We start from the raw sequence: 21150 nt of genomic DNA, 5'->3' as shown, positions 1-21150 counted from the left end.
AGATCAATTTTTTTAAAAAAAATCAAAATAACATCGTTTTAGTAAAAAAAAAAGTCACCGGTTGCAACCGGGTTGTTGGGTTTTTTCTTTCTCTTTTTTTTTTTCAACCCAACCCAATTTCAGCCCCGAATTAATCGAGTTCTGGATCGATCCGTCGTACTGGGTCGAATTTTAAAACTATGCTTTAATAGCATCTATCTTTACCCTAGTGGAAAAATGACCACGGTGATTATGCTTTACACCATAGTTATTAAACTTTTTTTTATATATATATATATATATATATATATATATATATATATATATATATATATATATATATATATATATAAAAAAAATGTGAGGCGAGAAACATGGTATACTTAACTTATATAAAAAAAAATTAAAAAATATATGTAAGCCATGAAGTATATTATAGCATGTATCAAGACGTTGAATTCACGTGGTAGTAAATTATATATAAAAAAGTATAAGACATGAAATGCATTATAATTATTTCACAATGAGAAGTTAAAAACTAATCCATATGAAAATAGAATATATATAATTACTTTATATTAAAAAATTAAAAAATAATTCATATAAATATAGGCTATAAAAAGAAAGTGAGGCATTAAGTTTAGCATAATTACCCCACATCAAAAGTTAATAAATAATTAATGTGTATGTGGACTAAAAAAATAAATATTATTTATAAATTAATTTTATATCTTTAATTTTATTTAAAAAATGTTAAAAAATAGCATGCCTCACCCGGGTTTTGGGTTGAAAAATTATATTTTTAGGACTTTATAATTTGAAATTCGTCTATAACCCCGGGTCACAAATAAACATGTTGGGTTGTGCCGGGTTGCATAACCATACCATGTCTTATACCACTGAAAACACAAGTGAGATTGGCTTCCACACCATGACCCCGTTGTTTAAAACCCAAATCGGTAAAAAAATAAATAAATAAAAAAACCCAATTCGGTCCGCTGGGTCAACTTGGACCCGGCTGACTTGAAAGACCACGAATTCTGGTCTTGTGTTGTTGCCTGGACTGGCCCCACTATAAAACGAGACCCCACATTTTAGAGAGCTTTCACCCCTCTCATGTCTTCTCCTATCCAAGCGCTCTGCATGCTTTTCCCTCTCTAAAAAAGTGTCCCTACCTACCTTCCTCTGTATCCCTACAAAATTTGCGGGGTCCCGCAAATCAAGACCCTGCTGACTATAAAGACAGCATTGAAGAAACAGTGTTTTCCTGGCTCCGTCCATTTCCCTATCTCTCTCATCCTCAACAAAATTCTCCCCATGAAATGGCAGATCACTTTGGAGGTGCAATCTCTCTCTCTCGAGAACTCTCCCACACCTCTGATGACTCCTCCTCCGATCATAGCCCAAGAAGTGTCCCTACACTCTCCGCCACTCCTGTGACTGCAGACTCTCCATCAAGACTTGGTCGACCCCACAACAATACCTCTCCTGATGATCACATCCACCACAACAACATCCAATCAGTTCAGATCCAGAGAAAGCCAAGAGGCAGACCCTCCGGTCAAAACAGGCCCAAACCACCCATTATCATCACCAAGGACTGTGAATCCTCCATGAAACCAGCCATCCTCGAGATCTCCGCTGGTTCTGATGTAATCGAAACCATCGTCAACTTTGCTCGTAGAAACCATGCGGGCATAAGTGTTATAAGTGCAACTGGGTCTGTTGCTAATGTTACTCTTCGCCACCCAGTTTCTCATACTCCTTCTCTATCTCTACATGGACCGTTTAACTTGCTTGCATTGTTTGGCTCTGTTGTTGGCCCTCTCGCAACAAACAAAGCATCATGCGCTTCTTCTCCTCCTGGTTCTGCAGTGCATTCTTGTTCTTCTTTTGGTATATCTCTTGCAGGGGCACAAGGGCAGGTTTTTGGAGGGATAGTGGCTGGAAAGGTGATGGCTGCAACGCAAGTTGTGGTGGTGGCAGCTACTTTCTTGAACCCTACGTTTCACAGGCTACCAGGTGAGAATGATGAGGCTGAACAAGAGACTAAACCTAGTGTTGGTGGTGGTCCTGCAAGCGAGTCTTGCGTTAGTACTGGCATGTCCATGGCTGTTTATGGTGTGGCAAATCCAACTCCAGTCAATTGCCAGATGTCTCCTCCTGAAATTATGCACTGGCCGGGTCCTCCCTCGCGCCCATCTTATTAGGAGAAATAAGATCACCTTTCTTGGGCAAGGATTTAGGTGCAAAATCGAGTTAGATGACTTGCAGTTTATGGTAATTAGTTTTACAAAATTGTCTGGGTGATGTTTAAGAAAGTGAAATTTAGTTCGAGAATTCTATTGTTACAGATTCAACTAAATTGATTTGTCTTTCTCTGGATGTCTAGCTTTTGTCCTAGTGCTTGAATTTTAATTTGTTGTCTGGTGCTTGTTGCTAATTTTAGACTATACCTTCTTAACTCTAATATTTATGAAGCTTCTATATGGACACGAACCATTTCTTTTCCTTGGTTTAGCTTTGTTGTTCCATCAATGGCGGATAAATGCTTTCATATTTCTCTAAAAGTTAATCTGGTTCACAAGTATGTTCATAAATTTCTTTGTAATCCTGAAGAGGAGGGGTGGCATTTGCATGCAGGTGGTGCAGAACCCTCAATGGTTTAGGTTACTGTTACTATGTTGTTTTCTACGCAGCCAATGACCTGATGCCAACGTCAAATCTTTGGGAATTCAATGCCAGGGGTCCTTGAACCCCATGGGAAAGGTTCGAGTTTTCACCTTCTCCCAAGCAATTAAAGCTCACATGCAGATATGCCTGAATGGAAGCAAGATACTCTATCCAAAGCTGTCAACTAGTGCTATAGGCTATAACTAGACTGTATTCCTATTATCATATCTGTAGCTTTCGTTACCGAGTCATCTTTTCTTTTTTGTCATGGTCAACAGCCCATTTGATCCATCTTCGTTTTCACATGACAACTGGTTCTCATTACAACTGGTTAGGGCTTATGAAACCATTGCCTAACATGCATGTACTTAAAAGTGCATGAGTACAAAATATTGTACTTATTTGAGGCTTCTTATCTGAGTCTGTCTAAGTTCGAAAAAAACAAAAAAAATAAAATCTCAGTATTTGGTTCGTGTATATTCTTCGTGTAACTTTTGTAGGATGCATATTATATAAAACTACTATTCTGATTCTGATGCGCATCGTATTTGATAGTGCTAAGGTGCGTGTAATTTGTTTGCCAGTATTATATAGTTCTTGGCATAAACTTTTTTGGTATCTCACAATATAATTAACAAACAGATATCATATAATATCTCCTGCTGTTAGCTATAGCTAGATCCATCCCATCCTACCTGTATCAAGCACTCGTACATTCTTCTTCCATGGTGGTCTGTAATAGGCTTTGCTTGTTTTTTAGCTGCTATGTGTTTCTTTAGTCCATCAACCATTTTCTTTAAAAGTAAAGCTAAAAGAAAAGATTAAAAAAAACTCAACTTTCATCCCTTATTTCTATAGCTCAAATGAAAGAAGCTAAAATAATTTTTTTTAAAATTGAAGAAGTTTATATAATATATTTTTTAAATGTAAAAGAGATTTTTGATTGGAGTTGTATTAGTTACTTATTATTAATAAATAATTGTATCAATATAAAATATATTAAAATAGCTTTTATAAATGGTTTTTTTTTTATGTAAAAAGATAGTGAGTCCAAATACCAGTCAAAATACACAGTACATACTTTGCTTTCAGACGTGACAATCACTGCACTTCCCATCTTAACCCCCCCCCCCCCTCTCCCCCATGTTAGTCCTCCATGGAGAGAAAGAGAGAGGTGACTTTTTTTTTTTGTACTCGATAAAATGATGAAAGTTAGTACCGTGGTGAAAACAGGGGTCAAGGTGACTGCAAGGACTGAGAGGGTTTAGGCCAAGTGGTGCACGCGGGGTCAGGAATGCAGTGAGCAAGTCTGAGGTTTGTACACTTTGTCAATCTCTCATTGGCCAAGTATTTTCACGAGCTATGTAATTGTTAGAAAGGAGGGTAAAAAGCTGGTCTCAATTGGGAGTATTTCTTTCCACCTAGTCTAACATTTAAACAACCATGCCGGGATTGCTATTTCTGTGTCTGTATTTGCTTTCAAAAGGGGTTGAATGTGCAAATATGAAAGGCTTTTTCATGTGTTGGGAATTGGAACTTGGTTCCAGTGTGGTGAGCTGTATGCATATAAAGGGGTTCTTGTTCTTGTTGCTTCAACTACGTCCAAGAGCAAGGTTTAGGTTAGGGCTTAGAAGGCCGTTGTTTGGCTAACGTTCTCCAATGCAAAGGCTGGTTTAAGTTTGTACTTTGAATTGAATACGGAAAGTGTGGGATTGACAGATAGAGGAGAGTTCTTTGTCCGTTGGTTCTCTTTCGGTCCCCAGTACATATCCTCCGGTTCATTGCAATCTTCTGCTGAATTTCCTTTCTCATTTGTCGATTGCTATCGTTCTGCAGTCCTATGCAGTCATTAATTACTATAAGCATAATTACGATACCTCCTGGACTCCGACCGATTTGATTTAGATCCTTGTCCTTTCAGACTATAAGAAATATAAAATCAATGGGAGAGGAAAGGATGAGAGCAGAGAGATTGAGAATTATTGCTTCACAACCGTGACTTCTATTAGGTTGCATGCAAGTATATATATTAGTACAGGGGTAGACTTTCCTATTTACAGAAAATCGGCACTGTAAGGTAAGTCCAATCAATTACATGTATTACAAAGGGAATGTCAATTAATCATTCTAACTAAGGAATGTAGTTGCTTGAGATTCGGAGACTTCCAAGGCTGATGTAGTGGAATCAGCAGATTGCATGGGACTAACAGATTTTATAGGATTTGTTGCTGTAATTGTCTCTGCAGGTGTAATATTCTCTTTACCCCCCCTCAAGCGTAACGGAGCAGCGCGAAGATTGAGCTTGGACTTAAGAAAAGAGAATCGATCACGACTCAGGCCTTTGGTGAATATGTCAGCAAGCTGATGAGAGGATGGAACAGAAAATGTATGGAGAGATTTACGAGCAACTAATTCGCGAACAAAGTGATAGTCAATCTCAATATGCCGAGTGCGAGCATGGAAAATTGGATTGGCAGCTATGTGGATAGCAGAGATATTATCGACATAGATGCAAGGAGCAGTCTGAAGAGGGATACCAAGTTCGCGAAATAAGAATCCAAACCAGCAGATTTCAGCAGCTGTGTGGGCAAGGGCACGGTATTCAGCTTCAGTGCTAGACCGAGAAACAGTAGACTGTTTCTTGGCAGTCCATGTAAAGAGAATATTACACCTGCAGAGACAATTACAGCAACAAATCCTATAAAATCTGTTAGTCCCATAAATCAAGATGTAAAAGTGCTAATGGAAATTGAGCATGAGACTGCCTGTCTTCAAATGGCAAACGACAAGATTTTCCCAACGGGCAGATATGACAATTTTTATTGGAGACAATTGCACCATCAAGTGGTAAGTGGTACTTATTCAACAATGTAGTAAAGACTGAATGAGATGGGTGTCCAAGTCTGGCATGCCATACATCTTGTGTTGTACGCTTTCCATAACAAGCGATTCGACGAGCAATAGAAGAGGATGTCTGAATGTGATAAAGTCCATCGTAACTACTGCCAGTAAGAAGTACCTTCTCCGTTTTGTTGTCCTTCACAGAAAAACCATTAGCATCCATTTTAAAGTAGCAATCATTATCACAACAAAAGCGACGGATAGAGATCAAGTTTTTGCGAATAGCAGGCACACACAAAAACTTCATTAAGATTTAATGATTTTTGCACCCCGGTCAATTGTGTGTTGCCAATATGAGTTATTGCTAAGTGATTGCCATTTCCAACAACAATTGTATCAGTACCTGTGTAAGGATGAGCATCGGGGAGGAGGTTGAGTTGGCTGTCATGTGATGAGTAGCACCTGAAATCAAGACACCAATTGATATTTTCCACATCAGCAATAGGAGAAGGAGAGGTGGTAAAGTTCTCTGCCATATATATGCATGAGGCCTACGGTCAGGACAGAACCTAGCTATGTGACCCGGTTTATCACATCGAAAACAAGTGACTTCACTGCGTTGGGTATTGGAGAATCGGCCTTGAGGTGTTGGAAGCAGAGGAGGACGCCCATCAGAGAGAGTTGCAGGAGAAGAGGTGGGAACAGCAGATTGAGGGTCGCGAGGCTGAGAGTTGCGGTCTGGAAACCAAGCCCCTTGAGATGATTCCCAATGCCCTGTTCGCCTTGCTCCACGCCCTTGATTCCAGTTCCTGCCACGACCACGTCCTCTTCCAAATCCGTGATGAAGATTGTGATTATGACTAGGCATGTTTGAGTGGAAGGGGCGTTCTTTGACCATACGGTCAGCAGCCATAGCAACTCCTGAAGTCATGGTAAGGGACATTCGTTTCTGTAAATGCTCTTCTCTGAGAGCTAAATCATAGAATTGATCAAAGTCAATATCCGGATGCAAGTGAAGCGTTGTGGCTAGCTCTTTGTATTCAAGGCCAAGTCCATCCAAAACATAGCTGATTAATTCATCATCGTCCATGGTTGCACCAGATTGTATGAGAGAATCAAAGAGTGATTTGGCATAATTGAGATAATCAACCACTGTGGTGCTGCTGTCCTTCCGGAGAGTGCGAATTTGGTCTCGAAGAATCCGTACACGGGTGCTAGCAAGGGGTGAGAGATGCTTGGCCAGCATGGTCCAGGCTTGATGAGCAGTGGTACATGGGATGAGAAGTGTTTTGATGGAAGAGGAGGAAGTTGCTTTGATCCAACTCAGGACCAATTTATCTTTTGCTAATTCTGGGTGCACAGAACCATCTTCTTGCACTTTGGGAGGTTCTGTGTTATTTTTGATGACTGCTGTAAAGCCATGCATCTCCAGTATGTCTTCAAATTGGGATTTCCAACTCAGGTAGTTGGTGCGATCCATGGGGACAGTGAACAAGGATGAGATATTGAAGGAGGTGGGCAAGGAGTGGGATGAGATTGGAGGTGAGGAAAGTTTCGACATTTCAGAAATAAGTTTTGGCATATCAAGATTGCTCGATTCTCCAGTTTTGGGTGTGTTGGCCATTGGGTTTGGGTAGGATCGATATTTTGAGGGTTAGCTCCAAAGAGCTCTGATACCATATAAGAAATATAAAATCAATGGGAGAGGAAAGGATGAGAGCAGAGAGATTGAGAATTATTGCTTCACAACCGTGACTTCTATTAGGTTGCATGCAAGTATATATATTAGTACAGGGGTAGACTTTCCTATTTACAGAAAATCGGCACTGTAAGGTAAGTCCAATCAATTACATGTATTACAAAGGGAATGTCAATTAATCATTCTAACTAAGGAATGTAGTTGCTTGAGATTCGGAGACTTCCAAGGCTGATGTAGTGGAATCAGCAGATTGCATGGGACTAACAGATTTTATAGGATTTGTTGCTGTAATTGTCTCTGCAGGTGTAATATTCTCTTTACAGACATTGAATTTACACCCCTCGAGCTCTTAATGTGTTAAATTAGATGCTTTTCAACACATTACGAGAGAGTTGTCTTAGTTTGTTCATGATCATGTTTCCTTCTTGCGTACTTGATTTTGATGCATGTTTTGTCCAAATCTCAAACGGATTGTATATATAACAGCTCGAAAGTGCTTGCCATAAATTCTAAATTTGGTAGCTTTTCAAACGGAGAAGATGCTAAGAATTAAAGAGAAAGAATTCAGCTGTGCTTTCCGAAGTTTTGAAATGAGAATCAGATGTGCATCTAGTCATTGGATCCTATCTTGACAGATTTTCAACAGTTGATCTCCAAACAGCAAGATGTTCATGTGGGCTTCACTTTACGCAAAGACAATCGTCGTATGGACTCGTTAGCTAAACTTGCCCATACTGCATGCCACGGGGACAAATTTTCCTCTCAAAATCCCAGATTATATGCAGCAGTCTAGCTGGTGTTTAGCTACAATCATGTGTTTTGCTCATATAAAAAGGTTTTTCTACACTTTAACTCATTGTAATTAAGCAGGATTAACATAAACAACAAGATAGAACAGTGCACGACATGTACAGTAAAATTTCCAACCTTTGTTATTATGTCAACAAATTACAAGGTATAACTATCATATTACTATGAAAAAAGGATTGTCACTTTCCTGCCGAATTCATTGCTGTCAAGGCAAGGCTGCCACTGTACATTGCTGCCAATTTCTAGACAACGTGCATTCATAGACGCGTCCTCCCGCCTAAACCTCTAACACTTTCCATTGAGATGTCATTATTATTAACCTTATTTTGTGTGATGATACGGTCGAAGAGTTTTTTTGAAAAAATATTCAGATATACTGTGGAGTTTGAAGAGTTTTTTTCCTAGACTAGCTTAGTATATAAAAAATATTTTCTAAACAAGTGTAGCTAAATAGTTGATACATGCATATAGTATACGTCATGTGTTACATGCTCAAAATATTTAATTACACATATACTACATATGTATATCAATTATTGCGTTAATTTGTGAAATATTTTTCAATGTTGTGAAAAGAACTCGGAGTGTGAGCTAATTCGATCACTGGACGCGCAAGGGATTTTCTTTTATGTCAGTTCTGACTTCACAATCAAGTTTGACATTTCCATGGAATCCAACTTCTTTTCATCGGCCATGTCGACATTGACATGGTAATTACTAGTGAATTCGTGAAAAATTAAGGCCTTGTTTGTTTCCCGGAAAGTAGTTTCCGGGAAACCATTTTCCAAACTTTCCTGTGTTTGTTTATTATTAGAAAAGTTGGTCAGCGGAAAACAATTTCCGGTCAGCGGAAAACACTTTCCGGTCAACGGAAAACACTTTCCAGTCAATTTTAGTCAAAAAAAAAATTGACTTGGTTTTCAGGAAAGTGTTTTCCTTTTAGCCGTGTTTGTTTTCCGGAAAGTGATTTCCGGGAAAACACTTTCCAAACTTTCTTGTGTTTGTTTGCCAGTAGGAAAGTTGGTAAATGGAAAACACTTTCCAGTAAAAGGAAAATCTGGCTTGGTTTTCAGGAAAGTGTTTTCCTGAAAAATTTGAGGGGAAAACACTTTCCGGAAGTTGTGAAAAATTTAGAAATGTCATTATTTGCTGATTATATCAAATTTGATCCTCAAACTTTTGATTGTTATATATATTTTGTTTTGAATATTTATTTCAATTTCATCTCTTAAAATTTTATTTTTATATTAACTTTGGTCCTTATTTTTATAATTGCTATTTGCTTTTTCTTATCATTTTTTTATTGAAATTTTTTATTTATCAAATTTGATCCTCATTCTTTTGATTGTTACTTATTTTATTTGAAATAATTTTATGAAATGTTGATTATTATTATTTTAATTTCTTTCATTTTTCATTTTTTTTTAATTTTTTTAGATTTGATCCCTATTATTTTTGATTATTATTTGTTTTATTTGAGATAATTTATGAAATTATATATTTTTTTCAATTTCATTCTCATTCAAATTTTTAATTTGTAAGATTTGTTCCTCATTATTTTAATAAACTTGAAGAAAAATAAAATATTAATAAGTTATTTTCCAGCTCATTTTCCATGACATAACCAAACACTGGAAAGTGTTTTTCCAGTTCATTTTCCATAACACTACCAAACATCGGAAAATACTTTCCCGGAATTCACTTTCCAGGAATTCACTTTCCCCGGAATTCACTTTCCTGCAAACAAACGGAGCCAAGACATTTAAAGATGCTTTTCATGATTCAGCTTGTATGGTATTTTGGGTGGTAGTGTTTGTTTTTTTAAAGTTGTATTTAAAATAAATAAATTAAAATAATATTTTTTTTTTATTTTTAAATTTATTTTTGATATTAGCATATTAAAAATATTGTAAAACACTTAAAAAATAATTTAAAGCAAAATATTTTTAATTATTTCTAAAAATATTTTTGCAATGCAAAAATAAACGATATTAAATTGTATTTTAAGTTGTGGTGATTGAGCTTGAATCTATAATTTTTTTTTCTTGACTTGATATTATATATTTCTTACAACGTAAGATTTTTTTGTAGAAAACAAGAAACTCTTTGACATTTAAATTAGTAAATGCAAGAGAATAAAAATAATAATAAAATAGAAATAATTTGAGGAGTATGGGAAAAGGAATATTGGGGTATGTGTCATGAATGACTTTATACTTATATGACTTTAGGCTCCGTTTGTTTGCAGGAAAGTGAATTCCTTTTGGAAAGTGAATTCCGGGGAAAGTGAATTCCTGGAAAGTGAATTCTGGGAAAGTATTTTCTGATGTTTGGTAGTGTTATGGAAAACAAACTGGAAAACACTTTCCAGTGTTTGGTTGTATTATGGAAAATGAACTGGAAAATAATTTATTAATGAATTAAATTTTTTTTTCAAATTTATCTAATATATATATATATATATAATATTTAATATAAAATATTTTAATCACTTACAATAAAAAAAATGAAATCTAAAATGTATAATGATGAATTTTTTTTATTATGTTCTATATTCATACATAGCTTATTTTATTAATATAACTATATATATCATATCATTATTATAGAGAAATAAGCTTGTGAAATTTTTTTTACTATTTCATAAACTATTTATAATTCCATTACGTACGAAATACATCCCGACAAAAACTATAGTTTTAATAATATTTTTAGCATGTAATAAAATTTGGATAAAATATTTAAGGTATAAAAATTCACTCTAAACTATTTTTTTTAATATTAAAAAAATAGCACACTTAAAAAAAAAAAAATCCCATGGGCAAGTTGAACAGTGCAAGAGAACTGCACTGTTCACTATTTTTTAGTGAACAATATACGCAATACACTGTTCATGTTAATTGCACTATTCATTGAACAGTGCAATTAACATGAACAGTTAATAAAAGGCATGAAAAAATGGCTGCTTTTCACCTCTGCCCACTGTCGGAAAGTGTTTTCCTTTATTTAAGAAAGGAATTCACTTTCCTTTGTTAACACTAATTCATTTTCCATTGACTGAATTTACTTTCCTTTGACTTTTTTCTTATTATTTGCCAAACATCGGAAAAGCAGGAAAGTGAATTCCAGGAATTCACTTTCCTGCAATCAAACACAGCCTTAGTTTAAATGTTTTACCCGTTAACTATAGATATTTACAAACATTGATCACATTAACTATAGAGTGTTGAGAATGATGTTGCGTATGCCATTGTGACGTGTTAGAGTTACATGCATTCTCGTAGTGAGTGTAGTGGTGATATAGAGCTAGTGATAAATGAAAAAAAATATTATTGATAAATAGATTAATGCTTCGAAATCATATTTTTACTATATACAAGGAATTTATGAGCCGGCCCGGAGATGCGCAAGTGGGTGGTGTTCATGTGCGTGCACAAAGAATTCATGTGTGGAGGTAGGCAATTCACTGCATGACTTCTTGAAATAATAATAAAAAAAAGTAATAAAATCTAAAATAAAATTTCATTTTTTGTAGTGATTTTCTTTTTCATTCCCTTGGCCTTTTGGCCATAACTAAAGAGCCCCTATCTGGCCACAACCTCTCTCATCCCTCTCTTTTCTGGCTTTTTTGTCAAAACTAGAGAGCCTTTCCTTTTTCTTTCCTAACCACCTTCATTTCTTAGCCAAACTGAGACCTAGCTCTCTCCGTCGACCAATCGAACACGGCAACGTCCCTTATTCTCCCTTACTCTCTGCTACTAACAGCAGCTCATTGTAAAGAAGATGATAAAATAAGAAGGGAGGCTGAAGAACATAAACCATATTTGAAAAGGAAAAAAAATGGGTCTTGTCCAGGTTCGTCTAAATTTTGTTGGGTTATTGTATCGGCTGGTTTTTTAACAAATTCAGACCGGTTTAACTATCAGATAGAACTGTCAGGCCGGTAAGGTTTAATAATTATACTTCTTGGAATTAAAAAAATAAAATATAAAAAGGTTTTTTTACCGAAGCAGGATAGGAAAAAGCAAGAGACCGGCAGGAATTCTAACCAAAAAGGGACAAAAATTATGTCCGTGAATGAAAGAATTTTTTTTTTATATAAAAAAATTGTGCTCATTTACCCTGTCCTCTCATGGTATTGGTACAACGCCTTTAATCTCAAACCAATGATCCTATGAATTTGCGAGTTTAAATATTAATATGTGTAAGTATTGATTAAAATATATATTTAGAATACATCATACTAATATGGAAATATGATATTAAATATCATCTATAAATATATTTTATCTTAACTAACCAGAGCACACTTGTTATCGTCAAATTAAGAAAAAGGAACTCAAAAATGCTATTTTATAGAAAAAATAACGAGAAAGTTGATAAGTTATTTGACTGGTGAAATTTTCCAAATTGACTAATGTGATTGGATAAAACGCAATTACTTGTAGTGTACTGTTGTTGTGGAGAGGCATTGCCAAAATCAACAGGATTTTAGCTATAAATCTTTTATATTTGTTCTGCAGCAAACTACAGTGATGGCAGACTAATGGGCCTTCTATGTGCTACAGGAGAATTGGATTCATAAAGATACAAAAAAAAAAAAGGTGTCTCTCTCAGGATGTTTTTTTAAAAATAGAAATAAAGCATTTAATGTTCAATAAAAAATAGTGGGTGAAGAGAGCTACTTCTCAGCTTATGACCTCACGAGTCTAATCACTAGCATTCAATTCAATTCCCACCCCTCTGATTTTTTTTTCCCTGCATTTCTAACGAGATCATGTGATGTGTTGAGCCTGACTGAAGGTTGACCTTAATTTCATGTGATACATTGCTTGCTGCTGATGATTTGTCAAATTAAATAAATTTTGGGCAGAGATGGTGTACTTTTCTAAGCTAAAATACAGATCCTGAGTAATCGCACGAGATCCCATTGTATACTCCTTCCTAGCTTGGGTTCCTGTAACCCCAGATTCCCAACATTTTGGATCGTTGATCATGACTGGATTCAGTCGCACATCAGAACATCCGATCTATGCCTGAGACACGGTGGAAGTTCCGAGGAGTGGGTGTATATATATTTATATACAAAATGCATATGCGGGTGTGTGTGTAATAATTAAGATCTTAACAAAGCAAAGCTTGTTGAACCGAACAAAGCGAAGAGATAAAGCAAGTTTTATTGAAATGAGTAAAGCGGTAAGCAGCAGCAACTGGCAGGCTAGCTTTTGCCTAGAACAAGAAACACCAAGAAGGAGGGGAGAGGAGTACAAGAGGAAACAGCACTAAGAAAAGCAGTACAGATGACGCATGGAGGGATCGATCAAGCAGGTTTGCCAGTGGACAGAGGCTTCTTTGCATTGGGTGGGAAATGAGAGGCTTGATCTTGATCGTGTTGATCGATGGGAGGATTACTCTTGGATGTTTCATTGATGACAGCAACAGTTGTGGCTCCAGATGAAACACGAGTAGTGCTATCACCACCTGCAGTTGCCTGTCCGAAGTCTACTAAGGGCTCATTGCCGGTGAGTATCCCTGGTGGGAGGACTTGAGATGCTTGGCGTCTATGGCGAGACATGGGTCTTTGCTGCTCTTTGATGTTTGTTGGAGCGGGGGAGAGAGGGAGAGAGAGAGGGGGGGGAGAGAGGGGGGGGATTGATTTGAAGGCCACGGATGAATTATGGAGTTTGAGTCTTGAGGTATATATAGACTTTTTCTTCTTTTTTTTTTTTTGGGTGGTGGTGAGCTTGAGGTTTTTTTTTTAAATGTTTCGGTCAGATGATGTTCTCAAGGAAGTTAAACCCGGATAAGATTAATACATAGTTACAACAGCTAGTTATACTCGTGTTATTAAAAAAAAATAATTTTTTTATTTAAAATAATTTTTTTATATATTTTGAATCACTTTAATATATTATTCTCAAAAATAAAATTTTAAAAAATAAAAAATATATTATTTTAATACATTTTAATATAGAAAATACTTTGAAAAATAATCGCAATCAGATCTAAAATAAAAACTAAAAGTAATTAATGATTTATGTCTACTAGATGAATTTATTTATTATGCCATAGTATTTAGTTTTCTAATTTCATTGATTACCTTTTGAATTGTAATTGTAGAAGGGTGTAGTTACAACTCACAAAAAAATACAATTCCAAAATAGAACAAAAAAAAAAAAAACACGAATTTGGATTTTCTTATACTCTTACGAGAACATGACCGGTTCATGTTTAATCTCATAATTAGTCAGTTTTGAATTCAATTATTTATGAATTAAGGTTTAATCATGTTTCTTCTTTCATGTCTTGTCATTTCTATTAAATCTAAATCATTAAAAATCAAATTAAATGGACATTGATTGGTGCGAAATAGATATGACAGAAGTTTAACTCTTTATTAGTCTATTTCTCTTACCGAATCTAAATCATAGATTTAGATTCTCTTATGATCCCATAGAAATTAATATGTTCGAAATCTCACAATTAGATTTGAATTCAATGATTTAGGTTTGGTAAGTGAAATAATAATAATAATAATAATTAAGAAAAAAAGTTAAGTTCTTGCCATTTTTATGATATACTAAATCATGTATATTTTTAAGAAAAATCTAAATGCATTTATTATAATATATTTATTGTCAGATCATGTTGAAAAAATAAATATTTAAATAAAAATACTGATATTATTATTGATAATATACAAGTGTTATTATCAATACAATTAAAAAACTTGGGTTGTAAATATTGTTTATATTTTTGTTTTTTTTTCATTCTCATCCTCACAAAATTTTAGAGGAAGCAATAATATAGTATAGGCCAAACATGAAAAAATATCATACAATTATATATACGTGGTTCTAATGTTATAATCAAGTTATTTTTTATATCAATTTTATTGAAAGACTTTCAGAAAATTCCCAATTAAGAAATTCCATATATTTTTAAGGCTTTGTTCTATATTTTCATATCAATTGTGTTTTTTTATATAAGAAACATCATCATTTTGTAAAGAGATTAATGTATTCTATTAAGTGATTCTAATAGAGTCCTTAATTAAATAACGTTAATTAATTAACACATGAAGATTTTTAGGAAAAGGTTTATGTTTTGTAGTTATTTTTATTTTTTTTAATTTAGTTTAGAAAATGAAATATTATACTTACTAATTTTTATTTTTTTTAATTTGTCTAAGACTTTTATTGTTTTTCCTTTATTTTAAGGTTTCCTAGTTATATAGGTTAGTTTTGGATTTTTTAAGGAATTGTAAAAATTAAATATTTAGCAATAAAATTATAAATTAAGGTTTTGTGTGACAACCCTATTCGGCTTCAATTTTGTCTTTCTAGCTTGCTACCTTCTAGTGTGTTATTTCTATTCTTGTCAATTGGTATCAAAACCTAGCAATCCTGGTGATTATTTATTTATTGTATGCTAGAATAACCATGGCTGAAAGTAGGGGTGTTCAAAAAAACCGATCAACCGATTAAACCGAAAAAACCGAACCGATAAAAAAACCAAATAAACTGATTAAAAAATACAAAAAAAATCACTCGGTCCGGTTCAATTTCGGTTTAAAACAGCTTAAACCGAATCAAACTGGACCGGTTTAAAAAAAGGTATAAAAACAACCATTCCTAACCCTAAATCACTTTTCTCATTTCCAGTCGCCACCCCCCTTCCCCTCTCCCTTTCCAGCCTTCCCTTCCCCCTTTCCAGCCTTCCCTTCCCCCTTCCCATCCTTCCCCTTCACCCTTCGCAGCCGCCCCACCCTCTTCCCCTTCCCCTACCCTTTCCCCCTTCCCAGCCTTTCCCTTCCCCTTCTCATCTTCATAGCCTTTTCCAGGACTTGAAAAGGGCTGCCTTCGACAATCCAATAATAAGAAAGGAGAGATTCACTAGATGGGATAGAATGTAGTGATGAAGCAAGTTTCTCTGTAGCTATTCCTTCTCCCTTTTCTAAAGTGACAAAATAGCCAAATGAATTGGCCTCCCCTCTTAGTTTTTGGACTTTTTCCTTCCCCTTCCCTCAAAAGCAAGTGAACAATGGTTATCCAAGCTCTCTCTGCAGATCGTAAGCCCAGAGACAAGGAGAGCTTCTAGGAGTTATTTTATTTTGTTAAAATTATGTAGTTTGATTATCAATATACAAATATTTCTTAACATCATCTGAAAGGGGAAGGGGAAGGGGAAGGGGAAGGGGAAGGAGAAAGCGGAAGGGGAAGGGGAAGCGAGTGAACCGGTTATCACTGTTACCATAAAATAGTTCGGTTTTTCTGGTTTTTTTTGCGAAAAAACTGACCCGAACCGAACAAAACTGGTTCGGTCCGAACCGGTTCTCGGTTCGGTCCGGGTTATATTAATAAAGAATATTATTTTTTGATTTGGTTGTATTTTTAAGTTAAAACCGAACCGAACCGAACCAGACCGTGAACACCCCTAGCTGAAAGAGGTACTCAAATATGACGCGTTCGTATAGAAGAGGATGAGAAGGTTTATCCTTGATAAAAAAATATTCAGGAACTAATGATAGAAGACATATAGATAACGATTGTAGAATTAAAAATAGATGTTTCAGAGTTGCTGATAAAAAAACATACAGAGATGGATTGCAACATTAACCTATCAATTGGCGGAAGTGATGACTTTGAAGGATCATGAGAAGAATGACCAAGGATCCATGATTACTTTTGAGAACCTGTTTAAGAGACACGAGCAGAGGAAGCAACTTTTTGATCAAGACAAATATGATATTAAAACTAAGAGTTTTGATGATTCTAGTTCCTTCGTGGATTTGAATCAACCACCAAAACTTGATGAGGATTGTAAAGATGACGCTGAAGGAGAAGATTTGGATCCAAAATTCTTGATATGTAATGTCCATGCGAATGGAATAAAATTAGATATGGTTTTGGAGGTGATTTTTTTATGAAACATGTTGCGAAAGATATACCTCACATATGTTTAAGGAAGATTTTGGAATTGATGAGGTTAAAATTAATGTTATTGTACTTCATATAAAAGTTGTGCAGTAAGTTTTCAAATCTCTTTCTAACATTAAGATTGATTCCATTATTAAAAAGACTTGGCATGAAAAATATGATGTTTCTAACAAAAACATTGAGCACGTAAAGGGTTGGAAACTTTTGATTAGATATCTACGAGATTGAGGCAAGAACAATTTGAGCTTAATGATGAGTTCTTTCAAATTAACCAAGAGAGACCGCTGTAGAAGGATTTTTAGAAAAAATATATATTTGTTTTCTTAATTATTTTTATTTTTCCTAATTAGCTTTGGAAATTAAATATTATGCCTAATAATTTTTTTTCCTAGTTTGTTTAGGACTTTTAGAAAAAATATTTATGGTGCATATGGAGTAATTAGTGATATCCTATTAATTACTCTTTGAAGTTCACTTTGTATGTTGTTTAGAACCCTTGTAATTGAATTCAATTTCAATGGTTAAATCAATTTTTATGTTTAGAATTCTTTTAATGATATAATTGGCCCTTTTAATGACACAAATAACAAAAAAAACTCCCTGTAAATTTTTAATTTAGCTTTCTCTTACAGGAACATGTTGTATTTTATGCACATACAACAAGAGAATGGATTATACTATTAGGCTCCTTGATCTAAGAATTAAAAAACATTGATCATTGTTAGTTAATTTCTTTTATATAGCCCAAAATAATCACCTGACTCTTACTAAAAAGAAAAAAAACCACTATGAGAAACAATAATAAATAGTCGATAAACAACTACATAAATCTAAATACAAGATACAAATTTATAAATTAAAATTAAAAAAAAATAATCAAGGGCAAAATAGTCAAGATTGGTAATTCAATTCATTTCCACATGTATTCCAAACAATATAATTGAATTCAATTATATGATTTAGCATTTTATTCCAAACATGAAAATTGTAATAGGTTATCAATTGAATTCAATTTTATACATGATTTATTTCCAAACAAGTTATTAAAGTAAAGTACAAATAAAATAAAATCTATAACCCACTAAAAATGATTACAAAATCTCTACTTATGATTTCTTTCTTATCCTTGAATCTATTTTTTCTTTATTGCCTAATTAGAACCAAATCACATGTGGAATTGAATTCAATCCCACATGTGATTTGAATTAAATTAATAATTCATTATAATTATTTTGTTTTAAATAAAATTCTAAACTAAAAAAATTCAATTCAACTATATTATTTGAAATACTTATAGAATTGAATTGAATTAGCAATCTTAATAATTTTGCCTTTAATTCAAAATTTATTTTTTTGTTAAAAGAAATAAACATTTTTTTATGTTAATATAAAAAATAGAATCCATGAATTATTTTAATGGGAGAAACCATCTCTATTATTTTTTTTCCTTCGAAGACAAACCTATTTATATCAAGTTTAATTATTTTGGTGGTCAAAATAAGATTAATCAACCACTTTCTCTTTCCTTATGGTTTTTCTAGTGATTTTCTCTTTCACTTCGCAGCATGTAAAGAAATAAAATATAATAAAATAAATTTTGAATTGAGACGTAAAAATCCAACGCATAGGGATCAAACATGCATGATTTGAAACTTTAGGGATGAGATCGAATATTGCAAAAAATTTTAAAGACAGCTCTTTTTTTATCCATGTAAATCTTGGTCCTATTTTTTCAAGTTTTTAGGCAATAAATTTAAATTGTATTTTGTGAAATAAAGCTTTGGTTTAATGTTAAAATACTCTATGACACAATGGGATACACAATGAAATACAAATAAAAATAGACGTTCATATATAAAATATAAAATCATGATTTAAAAGGATGAGATTAAAAAGAAACACACAATGTTTTATTTATAAAATAAAATAAAACTTCGAGGGATAAAAATAAGAAAACTAGGCTATACATAATATGAGAAGATAAACAATGAGCTAAAGTGGTTTTCGGTTTTCTTTGTTAATGTTGGTTTAGCATTTAAATACTATTTATTGAAACATGGAACCAATAGAAAACGGGTTTTTCTTCTTTTCTTTTCTTTTGAATTCTGATGAGAGAGCATTTAAGTACAATAATGCACTTATAATCTAATAGAAGGAAATAGAAATAAGAAGAACATAGTATAGTCTATTTGTTGGAGGTGTCAGCGCGCAAGGTCATCGCCCATGTGAAGGGAATAATGAGACAAAGGACAAGAGGATGTGTTGTAGGCCTGAAGACCACTTGCTCCTCTTGTGGTTACCACACCACCTAAATTACGAAAATTACATTTCTCTTGTCGCACCACACATTTTATGTTAAGAGAGAAAGAAAAAGGAAGCCATGTGTTTCTTGTTCATGTTCCTTTTCTCTTTTTCTACCACTTCGCTTTCCTTCCCTCTCCTTAATTCTTTTTTTTTTCCCCTTACAAGGAAGATATTAGGATTTGAGACTTTTTAATAAGAGATACAAACACTAATGGTTAAAAGATATTCATGGGAAAACCTGAATTTATTGGTAAAAAATTAAATCTAATACTTGATTTACTTGAAATGATATAGTAGAACCTGGTTAAAACCTAACCGATCAATGCATAAATTTTTTAATTTGTTTACATAACAATGTCATTTTAATCTATTTATTTAATATTGTTTTTAAGAGAACAACTCATACTAACCCTTTTATCACCTAATCTGAAACTTTATCTTTATATCTTATTTGGTTTTTATAACCTTGGTACCCAATGCTCAAATTGAAAGATAAGCAAGAGGTGATAAATAATTTAAGGTAAAAAGGTGATAAATCATGCATTCTCCTCCCAATCATTTCTATTTGGAATGATTGTAAAGTACAAGGATGAAAGTAGCGAGGGAGGACCCTTCTTGTTCCTCTTCTTTACACACAGGTCCAAGCAAGTACCTCTCCCCGTCGTATTTAATTAATTTCTATTAGTTTTTTTCTTTATTATATATATATATATATATATATATTTATTTATTTTTTATATATTCACCAGAGAACGCATGGTGTAACTGGGGACAATAATTAGTTTGTAGAAAGGCCCCAGGACATTGTTTTCGATCTGGGGATGGTAATGCCTAGAAGATTAGCACCTGTTTCCTTTGATCCATGAATAATTAATGTTAGTGTTTTAAATGCAGGACAAGCGGGGGGCAGTGCTTTATGTAAATAATATCTCTAACATGGTAAAACGCCAGTTCATTGCCTTCTATGCATTAATTTATTGAGTTAAAGCTTAAAAAATGCCCTTGTTTCCAAGGACCACATGGCATCCATTTTCTATCTACATTTTTCAGATCGTGCAGATCACGAATTGAAAAGTTATTAACTTTAACGTTAATGATCACCAAACCAAAAAAAAAAAAACCAAATCGCACATTTCACGGTAGCATTCTTATCCATACTTTTTATAAATCAGTATTCACAGCTGCTGTTGTAGCATTGTTTTCAAAGTTTTCCTTCACTGGTTTTTTCACTCCTAAAAGATTTTGTCTTAGAGCATTTCGAGGTGTCAGAAATTGTCGAATTTGTATTGGAAAGTATTGAATGGTTGCAAATGATAGCATTGAAATAACATGGAATAAATTTGACATTGACAATAATGGATACCCTTTTCTCTTTTTATTGTTCCCAAGAAGGCGTATAAATCAACACTTCAATCCCTTAATTTTTAAAAAATTTGGTTCATTTTATTCTTGAATCTTTTATTTGGATCTCAAGCTTCATTTGTTTTGTGTTTCAATTCCTAGATTTTAAAGGAGAAATGAGAAAGTTCATGGATGGCTGGATTCTGGCTATCAATTACTTGAATTTTTGGTGTATGTGGATTCATTTTCAAGATAAGAGCTCCATGAATGTAATTTTTATTTTCAATGATGATGGAAAAAAATAGATCGAAGCTCTTTTTTTTTTAATTTGATTTGATTTTCAATTTTTAGACCGATTAGAATATGTTTTATTATTAAAAATTGGATTATACAAGTTTTATGCGATGATTTTTTTCACGTTTTAAAAGGGAAATGATTCATATTTGGGATTTTAGGGTAAAAGACCTAAACAGCTCATTCTTTAGTTAAAGAAAACATAGCTGGTGACAAAAAAAAAATGACAAATACACCAAACAAATAGGGTGATGATATATTATTTGTCCC

General features: G+C 33.8%; 1 protein-coding gene across 1 annotated transcript; it reads left to right on the top strand.

The window, feature by feature from the left end:
* The first annotated feature begins 1260 nt into the window (after positions 1–1260).
* On the top strand, positions 1261–3036 carry LOC118027599 (AT-hook motif nuclear-localized protein 28). Its single transcript, XM_035030990.2, has one exon. The coding sequence runs from the start codon at positions 1302–1304 to the stop codon at positions 2187–2189; it is 888 nt and encodes a 295-aa protein (XP_034886881.1). The 5' UTR covers positions 1261–1301; the 3' UTR covers positions 2190–3036.
* The last annotated feature ends 18114 nt before the right edge of the window (positions 3037–21150 follow it).

This window comes from Populus alba, chromosome 9 (genome assembly GCF_005239225.2).
Source record: "Populus alba chromosome 9, ASM523922v2, whole genome shotgun sequence".
In the NCBI taxonomy this organism is placed as follows: domain Eukaryota; kingdom Viridiplantae; phylum Streptophyta; class Magnoliopsida; order Malpighiales; family Salicaceae; genus Populus; species Populus alba.
Note: the sequence above shows the minus strand (reverse complement) of the source record. Positions and strands in the feature narration are given on the sequence as shown.

Bases quoted from the DNA above. Each gene is read 5' to 3' on its own strand.
- LOC118027599 (XM_035030990.2), top strand. From the start codon at position 1,302: ATGGCAGATCACTTTGGAGGTGCAATCTCTCTCTCTCGAGAACTCTCC.